This window comes from Dromaius novaehollandiae, chromosome 3, assembly GCF_036370855.1.
Source record: "Dromaius novaehollandiae isolate bDroNov1 chromosome 3, bDroNov1.hap1, whole genome shotgun sequence".
Lineage (NCBI taxonomy): Eukaryota > Metazoa > Chordata > Aves > Casuariiformes > Dromaiidae > Dromaius > Dromaius novaehollandiae.
In genome coordinates this window covers 117,220,588-117,237,834 of record NC_088100.1, presented here as the reverse complement: position 1 = coordinate 117,237,834, position 17,247 = coordinate 117,220,588, and the positions used below count along the sequence as shown (strand labels likewise).

The 17,247-nt window shown below is 38.6% G+C and overlaps 1 protein-coding gene across 1 annotated transcript in view; it reads left to right on the top strand.

The window, feature by feature from the left end:
- The window catches only part of ALK (ALK receptor tyrosine kinase), a 319,617-nt gene that overhangs the window by 198,895 nt on the left and 103,475 nt on the right, over positions 1–17,247 (top strand). The window contains exon 5 of the mRNA XM_064510188.1: positions 12,741–12,868. Within this exon, the coding sequence (XP_064366258.1) occupies positions 12,741–12,868 (128 nt within the window). The remainder of the gene's footprint in view (positions 1–12,740; positions 12,869–17,247) is intronic.

Here is a 17,247-nt window from a genome sequence, read left to right as displayed (position 1 = left end):
CGAGGGAGGAGATAAAGGGCTGGAAATCTTACCATGCCTTCCAGGCTAGCCTGCAGCACTTGGGTTACGCTATCAGTCTGTTCAGGAGAGGAGGCATAGCAAAGGAACAATTTTAGTAAACAGTACCTAGAAAAATCCTGTTGATGCGATATGAAACATGATAAATGTCAGGAAATGCGGTATCATTGCTACTCAGGTTATGTTGCCTGCAGGTGAGCTTGATAGTATGTACCCCCGCATGGATGTTTTGCATTATCTACTGTCAGAAGTGCTCAAATGCTGTTGCAGCTTCATATAGTGAAACTCATCCTTGCTCAGAATTTTACTAATGTGCTCAAAATGGGGTTTAAGTCAAACCCTAGAAAGGGTGCCTAGGTTAATTTGTCCTTTTTCACTGAGCTGGGTATTGTTAACTTAATCCAGCCTTACAGTAACCCCAGGTATTGAGGATACCGCTTTGTACCTAAGTTCAGCAAAATGTCACAGTGTTTCCAATGTGACACAGGAATATCATATCAGGGTTCACCCTATTTCTGCCTTGTGAGGGAGTAGGGGAATAGTTTTATTTCTAGTCTTTGTTTAATATGGGTGAAACTTTCAAGAAAGTCTTGTTCTTTGAGGCTGGAGAAAGCTAGCACCCTTTACCCCACAGCGAGGAGAAGTGCAGGAGGAACTTTGACTCGGGCATGTCTCTGGGCTTTGTAGGATACTGTAGTGTATATTCTTTTTCCCAGAATTGTGTCTAAAGGCGAGAGCTATCCCAGTGAATGTTATTGAGTTGTAGTTACTGATGTCATAAAAAAAAAGACTTCTTGAATTTGAAAAACCACTTAATGTGGTACTGAGACAAAAGGCATTGGAAGGACTGCTGTGTTTTGGGAATGCATAAAAAAGACTGGTTTCTCTATCAGCAAACACTAAAAAAAGTCATCACCTTTTCATGTTGTTTTAAAATCAGTGTATTTCATTGCCAATACTAATCTGAGGAAATGAGATTTGTGGTTTAGGTACTTTCTCTTTGACTGTGAGAAGCCAGTAAATTACACGGGAACATCTTGTGGAGTCTGTTTTACAGACATGTTACTTGTCAAGGCTTTTATTATTTACACTAAAAGGAAGTGTGTATGCCAAATGTTGAGACTAATGGGCAAATGTATGCCAAACTAAATAAAACGTCCCTGCACTTGAAGTTCTGGAAAGATGAGATCCCAGATAGTGACTTAAACTTGTATTTCCAGGCAGTGGCAAATGTTGTCAGCTACTCTTGGCTTCCTTTGTGGATGTTCAGCGTGACCTGTCATGATTCTGGTTTTGAGATATGTCTGATGCTAAACGAGGGGAATTAGATCTGTGAGGGAAAAACAGACCCGATATGTCTGGCAAAAGTCAGTCTTGACCATAGGCAGCAGTTCTTCTATTTGGACCTACATAATTAGCACATACTATTCCTGCATATGTTCCAGATGTGATAACATTGTGAGAACATTGTTATCAACTGTGATAAGATTTTTGTGATTATTGCTGTGATGAAAGATCTGCACACGTCTCTTTCATGGCGTTTCTCTCACTTTAAAATGGAAATTTCAGTTATTAAGTAGCCTTGTCTGTCTAACCTCTGATATGCCATTTGCCGTGATAGGTAGATGTTGGCCTCCCGAGTTCCATTTCTTTGAATGTAGTGATTAGGTAGTTGTTCTAGACTCATTTTTTAAGGTCTTTCCCTGTTTAAGGTTGGATCATACTATTCAAAGAAAGCCCCTCAACCCCCCCATATAATAACAGGGTAACTGTTACAATACCTTCTATGTAACAGTGATAGACACAACCTTTTTTGCATTCCAGGCTTCATCTTTGCTCATTCCGATCCTTCCTAATGAGTCATTTCTTTCAAAAATATGTACAAAGGAAGCAAATTAAATTGAAAGAGGATTTTTTTTTTTTAATCAGGAAATACATCTTTCTCCTTCATCCCTGCAATCTCCTTTCATGCTATCCCTCATGTTACTTAAGGATAGTCATCTTCTGTATTGTACAGTCTTATGAGAGAAATTTTACCTTCTATTTATTTTGCATTGTGCTTTCTTCCTTTATTTTGCACCACAGGTGGCACACCTATACCTGATGCAGATCATAAGAATGAACAGCAGAATCATATTATCCACCTCTGTGTTACAACCAAACACTGGGAATAACTCAAGTTATGTGTTTGGGAAAGGTGGTGTTTGCTGAGGATTATCTGCTGGCCTCTCTGATTTCCAGGAATCTCTGAAATCCAGTTGGGCAATTTTTTCTAACCTGACAGCTTTTTGTGGGTTTTGACCTGATGCATGGGTTTTAGGAGCCTCTTAGGTTTGTTATAGGAGAGTGGGGACTGTCTTGTAGTGGGTGGGAATGCCAAGAGTAGATTTTCTATACACTCTCCTGAACCTTATGGTCCAAGCAGTCCATCATCTAGTCCTTCTTTGGATGTATTGATACCTTATTCTGAAGTCTAGGTTATTAAAGCTGCTGTGTAACTGCAACATATCCCAAAAGGATACAGAGTTAAGCACAGCTGTTTTCTCAAATAAAACCTTCCCTCTCATCCACTCTTTCAGCTTTTTAACCTAAAATCTTTCATGGTGTTTATTCAACCATATAGATGGTGAGCAGACACAACATTTATACTTTCCTTTAGCTGTGTTCTGAGAAGTCATTGCTGAGTGCAGAGGTAAAGAATCCTATTTAACTGGTCTCCCGGACACTGCTATTGAGAACTCAGGTATTTCAGAATACCCTCACACTACTCTTTTTCTTTGAAAAGCCCTCCTGTCTTTCTGAAGCCTTGACTGTACTTGAGTGTAATGAAGATGAGATTATTTTTTAATTTCAATATTTGAATAAAAAATGAAAACTGTTCCTTAGTACACCTAAAAAATGTGCAGTGCTCTACAACAGGTTGAAAGGATGGAGTTTCTTTCTGATCCTCAAAGACAATAAAGTTACTCCCTGAAGCATGAAATTTAATTACCCTCATCAGAAGCAGCATGATACAGTGGATTAGCACATAGGACTAAGAAATAGAAATTTGTATCTCTGATCCTAGCTCTGGAATGTATTTACTAAGTGACTGTGAGTGAGTCATATAGCATTCCTGTGCCTGCTTTTCACCCACCTGAAAAATAACGTTTGATTTCTTTGCTAAGGGGCTGTGAGGTCTGTATAAAGCTTCTAAAAATATAATGGGCAGTAAGAATGCTAAGTGTTGCTAGGGTTGTCTTGGCTTACATACTGCCAGCAGTTATTGCAGTTTGGTTTCATAGAGTGAAATCTCATTTTTGGCAATGTTAGTTTCATTAAAGGAAATGTAATCAAGATCATGTGCAAATAGGGAGAGGACTACAAGAGCAGATGACGCTAAAGAGCCGTTGTGCATTAGAAAAGTAAGCTGAGCTGTTCTTTTCACATCAGTTTTGATGCTATATCTCAGATGTGATTGCTAATTACAGCATCCCAGGAGCATCCCCAACCATGCACTACTGAAGAGGCAGAAGAAAGTATTCTCTGTCTTACAAAGTGTAACTGTGGAATGGAAAGAAATGCTCAGTACCAGAGGAACTTAGTCTGCAGTGAAATTGTGTAGTTCCACCGTATTTGTAATTGTTGTAGCCTCTTACTAGAGGAATTAGTGATGTCATGTCAGTGTGGAGCTCCCATTGAGAACTCAAAATTGTTTAGCAGGTATGTCAAGTGGGTAATACAACATTTTGTTCTATCATTTAAAGAAAAAAAAAAGCAATGCTTTCTCATCTCACAGCCCCACTTGATCAACAGAGCTTTTGAATAGATGCATTGTTAGTATGGCATAGCGTTAAGTTCACATTCTGGAATGGTCAGGAATGAAAGCCTTCCTACAAGTACCTGGGTTACTCCTCCCATGGACATTTAAAAAAGCAAAACTGAACTAATAATAACCATGCCGTTTACTGAGTTCCATTCCAGTGCAAAGGTGCCAGATCCTGTTTGAAAGAAGTTTGCTCTCCACCAAACAGTAGCTCTTTCTTCCTGGGCCTGTGTCCGTATTAAACTCCATTAAAAGATTCTCATTTGTAATCACAAGAATTAGATTGGATTATGAGGCTGCAGTTCTTCAAAGTTACTTACTTGATTAAATTCTTTACAGTACTCAACTGTAAGCCTTTAAATTTTGAGAGCAGGGAATTTATTTTAACCCAGGTTAGTAGAGAGAGATCTTTGTGACTATGATTTTTCTACAAGGCAGTCAGGAAAGAGAGAAGGAAAAATATTAATATTTTTATCTCCATGGAATTTAACAGGAAAAAATATTTTTCTGTAGGTTTTTTCTGTCATGTTAATAAATTTTCCTGTGCACAGTGGTTGTGTAGCGGTCTTGTAGCATGCTCTGAATACACAAGGAGATGCTCTTACCAATGAAACTCTAGTGGCTTAATTGCAGACTTTGTGTATTATCCAAGGATAAGTATGATGTAAAAATAGCCTGCAGGGGCTACCTGTGCATCATCAAAATCTAAAGCAGTTCCTGCCTTACTAAGATATCTTCCCGGTTATACAATTCTCAGTAGAGTGACTGTAAAAAAGGGCTTACCATTACTATCCTAAAAGGAGGGTAGAGTTAGCTGTTTTCCCAGCACAAGTGAGGCAGTTTGGAGCCAAAATCTGCTTGGTCTCCTGTTCTACGCAAGGTGATTACACACTCTATCTGACTCACAGTCCAAACCCAGAAGAATTACAGAGCATTTGGGGGGTGGTTAGTTTTATCTTAAAAGATAATTAAAAAAAAAAAAAAAAAAAAAAGCTAAGTGCTTTTTAAATGCCTTTTCCTTAGAGAGTAAAAAGAAAGAAAATCATTACAATTATTTCATCATTTTTAAAGCAAAACTTTCACTAAGACCTCTTCTAGAAGGCATTTTGAGAGAAGGGCTGGGAAGTATTCTTGGAACCAGTAGAATCTGATAGTCTCAGGGACATTAACGATCTGATCCAATGAAAGAAAAGGGTAGAAAGACACTGGCATTAAATCAATAGAGTGAAATGTGTACTATTTTTCTCTCTCTTATTAAGTAGAATGGTCTGCAAGCAGAATGGTACATACTTTCTGTTTTGCACATTAAATATTATATACTTTAAACTAAATAAATTATTGCATTTATATTTAGTAACTTTATTTGTTGCCATTTTAGAAAATAGATCCTTTTAAGAGTACATCATCATGATCAGGCCCTGACTTCTTTTAAGTAATTTTAAGATCAGTCAATTCTAAGATCAATAAACTGTAATGAATTTAAAGTTGATAATTAAAAGTAATTACTAAGCAGTGTTATTGTATAGTTTGAAGTAATGAGAAAAGAGTCTACAGAACCTCCTGTGGTTCATCTTATATTTCCCTTGTTTTTCTGTCTCTTGGAATTGTATTGGCATCTTCTGAAAATATTTTTTATTTTCTGTCTGCTGTAGCCTAAAAGATCTAGTTTAGTTCTCACTTTTTGCAGTACCCATTATTTGTTGAGGCTTGACATAAGTCTGGAGCAGTGTGGAAAAGGGTTAGACCCTGTTGTAAATTACTTTATAATTATGCAATGGCGTGTAGGATGGAGAAAGTTATGTTCTTTCACGAATTCATCTAGTAGAGGGAAAAGAATTCTCTATAGGAGTCCTAGTGATAATACTGTCTTTTTAATCTGTCCTTAACAAGATTTCATTCTCAACAATTGGCTTTTAATTTTTTCAGTACCTTTATCATGCTGCAGGTGGATTTGGATGAGAAATACTGTGACGCAGCTGCTATTATTACTATTTAATTTTGCAATCCCCAAAAGTGTGCTGAACCTTTTACCGAAGAGACAGACTTAAGTCTTTGGCTAGATATATTGCATTTTCCTCCTAGGCATACCATGATAAGTGTTGGTAACAATAGGGGTATTTTAGATCAGAGAGAGCATGGATTTGGAGAACTGAATTCAAACTGTAACTCAACTTACATATGAGGATGCTGTTAAATACAACAATTTTGTTCTGTGGCCAGTGCAGTGGAGATAAGGGAGCAAAAAGTAGCTTGAATTCAGAGAAGTGTTTTTTTTCTTAATGAGAGGGGGTATTCTAAGTGGGCTTGAAGTGCCCTTCTTCCCTCAACTTCATATTAATAGCTTCTGGTAGTGCATGTGCTTAATCATGGCTAGGGAGTAGCCATTACAACTCTCTAGTTCCCACATCCATATTTTGGGTGCATTCAGCCCTCGTTTATTATATATAAGGTAGAATTGAGGCATTGACTGGTTTGTTTTTTGGTAATTGTTTCCATGTGTTTTTATATGCCTAAGAATTTTGCTTTCCAGTGAGTGTCTAAATGTGAGAAAGCAATGGCTTTATCAGACCCAAGCTGGGATAGTGTTCTGGTTGAAACTTAGCCTAGGCTAGGGACCAGTGCCACTTTAGTGAAGACACAGATGGTAATACAGGTGTCAGGCTGGCTGGTGGCACAGAAATTAATTCTACCTTCCACATGTAGATGGATGTCTGGAGAAAAATCCCAAAGATGCTTGCAATACATGGAGAGTCAACACAAAAATCCCAAAGCTTACTTAAATCAAGCATTTTAATCCTCTTCAGCAGGATGGAAGAACACCCAATAAGTATGTGTATGTTAATTGAATTCAAAAACTATCATAATCATTAATCCATGAAGACAGACAAATGCAGGACACAAGTGTTCTGGTTTGAGATTTTACTTGTGAATTGTATTTTGTGAATTCACTGCTTCTAAGAGAGCATCCTGACTTGAACTCGCTATTAATCAGTGCTGGCATTTTCCAGAGAAGCATGCAAAATGGCATTTAATGCATTAGTGTATTGATTGGAATTAATCAGTAATATGTTCCACCTCTAATCACACAGTGCATGAATAACCAAAGAGTGTCTAAACTATAAATGTCTCTCGGAAGTTAAGTTTCCATGAAAATTTGATCCTGTTTCCTGAAACTGAGTAGCTACATGTGAAATAGAGTACGTGAGCAAAACTTGACAACTCGGTCAGAAATGGGAGATTTAAGGAAGGTTAGGTCAGAGAGACACTCTTCAGCTTTTTTAAGAATAACATTATCTAATTGAATACCTAACCCTTCCGGGGCTGTGGAAGGCCTGAGGTTCTGTTTCTAGGATATCATCGCCTTAAGGAGCCATAAATGAGTAGATAGAGGGTCATCTGAAAATTCAGCCCTCAAACTGCGATCAGGTTCTGTCAGCAGCATTTTCTGGTTTGAGGGAGAGTGATATAAGTGAACCCCAAAAGAGAAACTCTGGATATAGTCCAGGCTTTCTTTAAGCAGCGAATTCTCCCCAGATAATACATCCAGGTCTGAACTTGTCTCAAGTTTGAAGCTATTTTTATCTAGGAATTCGATCCATTCTGGAACTGAAGACCAAGATGTTATTAGTTTGTGACTTAAGCTATGTACATTGCAGATTCTAGATGTCTGAGACAACTCCGTTCTATACTGTAACTTTGGTGAAGATCCACTTGGGTGGATTTGGCCTGCTGTATTAAGACACTGAGCAGCTGCTATACAATACAATATCACTTGTTGCTTTGCTGCAGGAAAGCAAGGATATCCTACAAATTAAGGCATTAAATTGTGGTGTCTTCTATCCCTCCTGGTACATCTCTGGACAGACAATACAGATTGTTTGGGGCAGTATCCAGAGATTATCCTGGTTGTTCTGGCTGATGTCCTGGTAAAAACAGGTTTTGATGTTGAAGGCTGTATGGAGATCAGTACTGTGTGCAGAGTGACTAGTGCCTTTGTCCATGCAATTGTCAGCCTACCAGTCTGATTGACCAATCTGTAAAACGCTTGGAGGTTATGCAGGGGATGACAGGAGCATTCATCTATCTGCTATGATTTGTTGGTGAGAGCTGAGATATTCATGGAATCACAGTGTGGTTGAGGTTGGAAGGGGCTTCTGGGGATTGTGCTGTCCAGCCCCTCTGTTCAAAGCAGGATCACTTAGGGCAGGTTGCTCTGGACTCCGTCCAGTTGGGTTTTGAGTATCTCCATGGATAAGGACTCTACAACCTCTCTGGGCAAGCTACTTCAGTGTTTGACAGCCCTCACAGTAAATATCTTTTATTTCGGTTTGTACCCATTGCCTCTTGTCCTGTCCCTGGGCACCGTCATCTTTATTCCCTCTCATCAGATATTTATACACTTTGATAAGATCCCCCCAAGCCTTCTCTTCTCCAGGCTGAACAGTCCCAGCTCTCTCATTCTTTCCCCATGTCAGATGCTCCAAGCCCTTAGTCCTCTCCATGGTCATTTGCTGAACTCACTCCAGTATGCCCATGCCTCTTTTGTACTGGGGGGCCCAGACCTGCACCCAGCACTTCAGGTGTGGCCTCACCAGTACTGAGTAGAGGGGAAAGATCAACTCGCTCAACCTGATGGCAGCACTCTCCCTCATGCAGCCCAGGAGGCTGTTGGTCACCTTTGCCATGAAGGCATACTGCTGCCTCACATTCAACTTGGTGTCCACCAGGACCTCCAGGTCCTTCTCAGCACAGCTGCTTTCCAGACAGTTGGTCCCCAGCCTGTGCTGGTGCATGGCGTTATTCCTCCCCAGGTGCAGGACTTTGCACTTGCCTTTGTTGAACTTCCTGAGGTTCCTCTCTGCCCATTTCTCCAGCCTGTGGAGGACTCTCCCAATGGCAGCACAACTGTCTGGTGTTTCAACAACTCCTAATTTTTCTGCAAACTTGCTGAGGGTGCACTCTCTCCCATTGAGCAAGTCATTAAAGAAGACCTTAAACAGTGCTGGCCTCAGCATCAATCCCTGGGGGCACCACTGATGACTGGCCTCCAGCTGGACTTGTGCTGGTCACAACCCTTGGAGCCCAGCAGTTCAGCCAGTTATCAGTCCACCTCACTGTCCATTTATCTAGCCCATACTTCATCAGTTTGTCAGCAAGGATATGCTGGCAGACAGTGTCAAAGGCCTTAGTAAACCTGAGATAAACAACATCCGCTGCTGTCCCCTCATCCACCAAGTCAGTCATCTCACCATAGACGACATTCAGGTTAGTTATGCACCATTTCCACACATCATCTTTCCCCATCTATCTTGAAAGATCACTTAAGTGGCTTTTCTGTTGCCTTGCTGAAGTATTTTCTAAAATTAGATTCAAAAAATATAGGCCACTCTAAAAGACATTTAATGTTTATTATATTTGTAAAATTTAGTTTTGTGAATTTCTTTTTTTGAGGAATTTGGATCCTTTAGTCCCTATGATATACCTAGCTTGAGGTGCCGGTTGAACAATGCACACAGAAGCTAGGCTTTTAAAATGTAACTGTACAAACTTGTTAACATACTAAAGCATATCAGTTAAACTGCAGTATGTGTTGTTATAGTTCAACAGCCTGTATTCCAGGATCTTCAAATGAATATGATTTTGTTAAATAAAGGGTATTGTATGGAGTGATTTTGAGATCAGTCTCTGTTCTGCCATGAAATGGTGGCAGGAGGGACACTCATTCTCATTTGCCAGTGGGTCTCTGTACTGACCCAGTAGCTATATTTAGTGTCCCTGATAAATCCACAGTTAGTGTCATCTTTAGATCATTTATTTTGGGGTCTCTGAAGAAACAGACTGAGACCTGGCATTATTTTCACATGAATCTTTGAATCTGAAATAACCCCTTGCTAGGGATTTGTACCACAAAATATTAATGTATTTTGTAATAAATCTGGACTTGCCCGAGTCTGCCTTTTCCAGTCTCGCATTGTGGTGATATAAAATACCTGTTTGGCAACAGCTCTGAGAATTAATAAAGTTTCTGTGGTAAACTATGAGAGGCCTGAGAATTTCAAACTAAAGTTATTGCACCAGTAACTCAGAAAAGCAATTCCTAAAACTCCTGGCACGTTTATCCAGAGGGTTAGCAGTAGCACAGAAATGGAAATCATTGTTGAGGGCCACTGCGTACTTGGAATTAAAATCCATCAGTCTTCTGAAACCGAGAAGAACAATTTTCATGACATACAGATGCATCTGTTTTTCACAGTGAAAATTAAACCTAGAGCTGTTCTTTCTACCCCACTTGTAGAGAAATTTCTATCATTTAATCCCTAAAATATACCTAGCTTGAAGTGCCACTTAATGCACACAGAAGCTAGGCATTTAAAACACTTTCAGTGCTTTGTTTTTATTTTATTTCAGTGAAAACAGAATTATACATTTGGGGAGGGGGAAGGAAAAGGAGAGTAGATGCCAGCATCACCTTCTGAAGGTGGAAACTCAAGCACAGAACTCTGAAGATGAGGCATGAGAAATGTAAAATGAAGATAACAGTAAACAAAAATTGAAACTTGGTAGTCTAGTTTCACTTTGCATGCTGGAAAAGGAAGGAGAAATAAATGTAGTAAATCAGAAAGTTATATTTGCTTTTCTGAGTTGGGAGCTGAACAGTGTGAGTTGTCATTAAGGTCTTTATTTAGCCCCTGGTTAGGCTCTTTATTTAGGTCCTTAACACACCTGCTAGCAGATTCTTTGCCTGATGGGAATTCTGTGAAATTCAGCACAGCATAATGACACTATTGTATTCATGCTGAGATAAACAGTGTGTCTACTTCTGGAACAAAGAAAAGTCTCCTAGCTACTAACAATATAGGATCTGCAATTTGTGATTGATCGAGTCTGATTCTACTGTTGTATCAGTCACAAATTATTGTTTGTTGGTTGGTGCAAACATTGCAGTGAGGGAGGGGCAAATAGAAGCACACATGCACATATGCACATACATATGTTATTACATTCCCTTTTGGAAGAATGTCTGAAGTTGATAACATCCAAATTTTGACATACTTCTAGGAAAACAAGTTGTTTGTTGTGGATGCCAGCTAATCTATGTAGTTTCTTTTGTTCAGAACATCTGCTCCAGTGTTTTTTTTACCCTCAAGCAAAATGTGTTGTGTACAGCACACCTACAATAACAAACCAATACACAGTGGAGTGATGGGCGTACTTGATAAGGAAACATTTTTGTTTTGAGAGGATATTGTGAAAGACCAATGAAAAATGTGTTGCCCCTTACACATTATGTTAACTACAAATAGCTATACTCTCCCTCAAAAATGCCTAATATTGGTGTTTGAAAGCAACTTAGGGAAACACAATAAGTTTTTGTTCTCATTTTTAAAAGTTGCAGCTGGAGCTGTAAAGAAAATTTTCTAATAAGCTTTATTAGACACCGGTTGTCTTGTTTGTCCTCAGCTGTCCAATTACAATAAGTCTAGTGCTGCTTTTTTCCTGTAATATAAGGCAAATGTAAAAAAGTTGATGAATGGTGGCTGAATGGGCTTACAGATTCTCTCTTCTGTGGTCATGTTTATGGTTAGTGACCAGGGCACTAAACAAACTCAGGTAAAATGAGCTGATGGCTCTGTGTGGCTGCTGGAGTAATGTTAGATGCTTGTACCAGTACTGGACACCTTTCTGAAGGTGACCAATCTCAGTTGTTGAGGATATTAAAATATATTGTGAGCTACCGAAGGAACAAAGAGGCACGCTTCTTGTACAGTGTTCCTTCACAAGTGGTGTCAACAAGCATTTTTATTGGCAGCCTGTACCCAGTGAGGAGAAGTGAAATGGGCTGCAGAGGGCTATCATACAATTATTTTATTCCTAAAAGTGTTCCCTGTGGACCAGAATTCCAGTGCATTGGGGAAAAGACAAATACTCATATTTTTACTGTCTGCATTTAGATATGTCTTTTTGGACACAGAATAGTTAAAGCCAAATTCAGAGGTGATGCCTAAGAATAATAAATGAGTGTGTAGGAGTAGTTCTTGTGCTAGGTGGCAAGAAGTTTCAGGTGGAGCGGCAAAATCAGCTGATTGTAGGGTAGAAGATGGACATTAAAGAAGGCCAGCCCTCTGTATCTTTATCTTTTAGCTCCCTTGAGAATGAATTAAGTTCATACAGACTTTTCTGTTCCCATTCACTCTTAGCACCATGCAGAGTACAGTTGAAACACTCTTTGAGTGTGGACACTGGTCACCAGCACTGTCAATCTAGTTTTGGTGTACTTGATGGGTTTTGTTTTGTTTTGTTTTAAAGGCAAAATAATGTACCAGAAGGAGAAATAACATGCTTTAATTGTGATGCTGCATACATGTTTAGAAGTTCCATGAGCCAGGCTAGGCGCAAAGTGTGTTACCTCAACCAGAGGTGCAGTGAGGGGAATTACAGCTATTGCACAAGCCCTGGAGACTGGCTTGTTGCCCTAGTCTGAAAGATAGACTTTGCCAGTGAGAGGCGGGGGGGTGGTATTTAGAGGAGGTGGGCATGTGTGCTTCAGATTTCACAGCTTGCACTGCAAAGAAAGTTAGGCTTATTTTAAACAACAGGCAGCCATCTGTGAGAAATCTAGGAGCCCAGAAGTGTGATAGAAGAGAGCAATAGCATATCATTAGCTGGGTTATCCACTTGCTGTGACATCTTGGCTCTGTGGATATCCTGGTTTTTAGAAGCTTGTTTTTGCAAAATCTACGGGAGGGAAAGGCCCCTGACCATGGGGCACCATGAGGGGAGTGAAGATGAAGGTAGGGGGCATAGTATGACTAGCCATGTGTAGGGCTGGTACTTTGGGGGGATTTGGTCCTTGTAAAGTAGACTTTCTTACCACTTTTCTTCTGTACTCTTTCCTTTTGCTTTTTGATGAGAACAGATGGGTATTGCTTCAAAGGAGAGTTGGACATCAAGAGAAACCGTTTCGGATCTCACTGGAATATGTTGCTAATGGGAACAAGAGTGTAGCAGCTGTCGATTCCTTTGCAATGAAGAACTGCAGTACAGGTAATGTACTATGTTTTATTGCTTCTAGCTCTTTATGTTTTGATGCCTTTTTAGAAAGGAGCATGATTTCTGTCCATTACAGAACCTTTGCAGTCTGAAAGTTTCTAGTCAGATCAATCATTTAAATAAAGTAGAGTCCCCAGAGATGAGGTTTTTTTAAATGTTATCTTGGAACCTTTTAACCTCTTGAAAGAGGCTAAAACAAGAAAAAAAAGAGGGGGTTTCCTTGGGAAAGAATTTCTAAAAAAAAATTCTATTTTGGGAAAACTAAAACAGTACTAAACAGTACTAAAACAACCACTTTCCTTGTCTGGAAGCAAGTCATCTTTTTGAAGATCTTAATAATAAATTTCAGAGTTATTTTTTAAACAACTATGGAAAGCTAGATTCTATAAACCGTGCATTTCTTTGGAAATGTTCCAAAGCAGTTACACTGAGTAACCCTTAATAGCTCAATGTAGTGTGTGGAATTTTAATAATAGGCAACCTTAATGGGAGTTAGTTTTTTAAATACAAGCTTTGTTATCAATTCAGGTATGTAAATTTAATGCTTCATGCCAGAAACAGCTGCATTTTAGTTCTACCATCTTTATGTAGCTTGTGAATCTTACTGAAATCTTTAGGTTGCATGTCGGTGAAGAGTATTAGTGCTGATAGCGCTTAACACATTACCTTTTGTCGATTTTATTTATTTGGAATACCAATGAGTTGAGCTACATGTCTTCCTTTTCAAGCTCTCTAGGACAGGGAAATCCGCTGGAAAATGCACATTATTTTGGTTATTTATGTTGCTCTCCACAAAGGCCAGTTGTTACAAGAGGTTTATTGTGGCCAGTGTCCGTACATATCAAAAGTAGGCTCCAAGAAAGAACAGCTTGACACTTCTCTGAAAGTACAAGGTATATTCAGATAGAATGTACCTGCTATACTGCTGAAATACAGAATGCAGCTTCACATCTCTGTAAGCTTAAAAAGAATGCTTTTCAAATCCACAAAATAAAAAAGAATGGCAGAGGTCATTTAAATCCACAAGTGCTTTTTGTTTTGCGATTTGTTGTCACAAATTCTGTAATCACAAACTACGTGGAATGCTCAGCCTGTACAAAGGTACACACATCCTCTCCTCAAGAGCACTTGAAGGAGAGCATTAGGTGACAGACAGTCAGGCCAAGGAAAGGCACTATGAGCTGAGTGAAACATGACATTGGCTGAGTGAGATGTTAATGTTAGAAGCTTATACCAGTACTGGACAGCTTTCTGAAGGTGACAGATCTCAGTTATTGAGCGTATTAAAATATATTGTGAGCTAAAGAAGGAACAAATCTCCTATTGTGCCTACAGATTTTTAGCAGTTGGCTACTCCCCTGCTCTGTTCACGGTAGACACTGTATGAATAATACTGCAAGGAATAAAAATACTGGTTCTTTTTTCAGTTGGTTGAAACTACTGAGCCTTTTGCACACAGCTAAAGATGTGCTGCTGTGTCCTTTTATAGAAAGGAAGTAGAGATGAACAGCCAAAGGTAGCACCATCAGCTTGGAGGAAGCAGGGAAAGCAGTAAGAAAAGACAAATCTAAATTTTATTTTCTGTTCAAAGCTTTTGGGCAGCTTAGGTACTTGGATACCTCAATGTCAATAAAGTACCTAAAACATAGGTGAATTTGGGAAAGAAACATCTAAGAAACAGTAGTGAGCCTTCAGCCTGATTTTTTTTCACTCTTTAAAGAATATGTTAGCAATTTAAAAATAAACGAAGGGGCACAGGCAATCTTAAAATATTAGGCTATCAACTCCATAGTTGGATTCAGGTTTGGATTGAAATTAGATGCCAGGAGGGGCTTGAAGGAAGGTGGTGGCTTGGGTTTGGGATTTGCTTTTGAATATTGGAAAGTTCAGTTTATGAGTTCTTTAACCATGGACAAAATCTCCCACAAACTGGCATTTTAACTGCATCTGAACTGAAAAAAATCAGCCTATTTGAGATTAAATTGGGCGGGAAAAAAAGATTTACATCTGGATGCTGCTAAAATTCTAGCGTTTTCTAGAGTTCTGAATTTCAAAATTCTCATTTCAGATCCCATCTGACTAAAAAATGTTGCATGGAAACATAAGTCTACCATTGCAGTGTTTTCTTTGTGTCTGCATTTCCCTTGCTTCTCCATTCAACACTGCAGCATACTAGCAAGCCGAAGTGCTTTGTCATCCTAAGTGTCTTCACAGTCCCCAGTTCCCATCATATAGTCGGTCTTGATCAAGTTAGATTGATGGGGGAAAGAAAAGCCCTTGCAGACTGAGAGTTTTTTTGGTTTGGTTTGGTTTGATGTTTTTAAAGCGTATTTGGGATCAGCCGAACGTGTATTTAGTGCATGTGTTACTCTTCTTATGCATCCCATTAACGCCTCTGGCTCTATTTCAGACAGGACTTGTGAGCATCTGAGATGTGTTCATGATTTTAAGTGCTTTTCTTTTTTACAGAAAGTTTTCCTGAACCTTAGGATTAAATTGTGGTCAGAAAGCCTATATGAATCAATAAAAAGGCTGCTTGGACTGAAGTAGATTCTAGGTCAGGCCAGTTAACAGGTAGCATTACCCGTAGTCCTACATGCAATTGACTGTCAAATACTGTGTTAAATGTGAAGCAGATTGTGTTTGTCAGTGTGTAAAACCTGAAGTAGCGATTGTCTGATTTTCTTTCTTATAAGTTACAATTTAAAGCAGTGGAGTAATGCAAAGTTAAAAAAAAATTACAAATTATGGAGAAGTAATATAATAATTTAATAATGGCAGTTAGGAATTTGTTCCTCGTACAAGTAAAGTAATTAGTCCAGCGGCATTTTATAGCTGATGGTAATTTCTAGTAATAAAAATAGAGTTCATTTCCTAAGTAATGTATTGACTTATTAATGATATTTAATGGTTTTTTTACTAATTTTTTATTGAGGTTGTAAAGTAATTAATTTGCTAACTTATTTCCAAAAATCTTAATTGAAGTGGTTAATAGTAAGCACAAGTAAATGACAAGACATTGTTTTACTTAGCAATGTTCAATTTACTGATTTTAAGTAATTTTTTTAAGTAAAGGGGCGTGGAGATCAAATGCTTATAAAACACGTTAAAGGTTTAATGATGCTCCAAGGCTGTTAAAAGCAGTTATTTTAGACATTCAGCCTGTCTAAGAGGAAGCACTTAGCTTTCAGGTTTTCAAGCTTAGCAGGCAATGTTAAAAACATACTTATTTAGGAGAGGCAAGAGAAGAGATTGTGTTTTGTTGAATTCTTAAGTTAATGCTTCTGTCCACTTAGCAATAGCTTTCTCAGTGGCTACTAAAAGTACACAGAAATACACTCATTACCTTCAGAGCTGTTAAGTGGTTCTGTAATGATCTCGGGGTTGTAATACATATGCAAATTTCAGTTAAGTTAAGGTTATACTGAAAGCAAAATCCTTGATCCAAAGCAGAGGACCTTTCAAGAAAGGAAAAGTTTCGAAGACCTGAAGATGATCTTTCTCTGCAAAGGGATAGTGAGGGAACAATAAAAAATATAAACTTGAAAGATGTATGAAGAACTATGCGCAACTGCTGGGTAGGGCTTTTCATGTTTCCTTTTGAAAGATAGTCTAGCAACAGATTTATGAAGCAACTGTAAGAAATCTGTAAGGGCTTTCTCCAAACAGGATTACATATGTATCTGAATGATTACTACAATGATGATTTTGTGTATTCAGACAAAACCTGAATATGTATCATTTCAGTTTCCCCATATATGCTCATTTTCTGCAGTTCGTCTTATAAATTAATTTGCTGACAGGATGTTGTGGTTAAGCGAACTCAATGAAATACCAGTGAGCACCTTTTCAAAATGAGTTCTGGGTGGTTCCTACTGGAAAACTGCCTAGAAAAGTTAACCTCTTCTAGGGAGAAGATTGAAATAATAGCAATGTTTCTATTAAACAAAGATTTCTACTTGAAGCCTCATGTGACACACCTATAGCTAATCTAAATATTAACAGTTAATTCGTGGAGAGTGTTTTTGTGTAACTTTTGAATAACAGTTTCACTTGAAAAATCACAGGGTGTTTGCAGAATATTTATGAAGTGACTAAGTTAATTGTGTAAATAATTTTTTATGAATTACTTGCTCAGCTGTAAAGGACAGAGGAGAGAAGATCTGCACCTTCAGTGGAACCAAACATGTTTTTATTATCTGGTGTGGAGCTCCAGTACTTCTCAGTTCAGGGGGACCGGTGAACAGAACAATGAGCACAGTCTGTATTGTGCAGTTGTTACAAAACTGAAAAACAGGCATGAGAAAGAAAGGTAATCTTAAATTTCAGAAGTGGTTGTGTGTATTTGAGATCCAGGACCAACATTTACCATA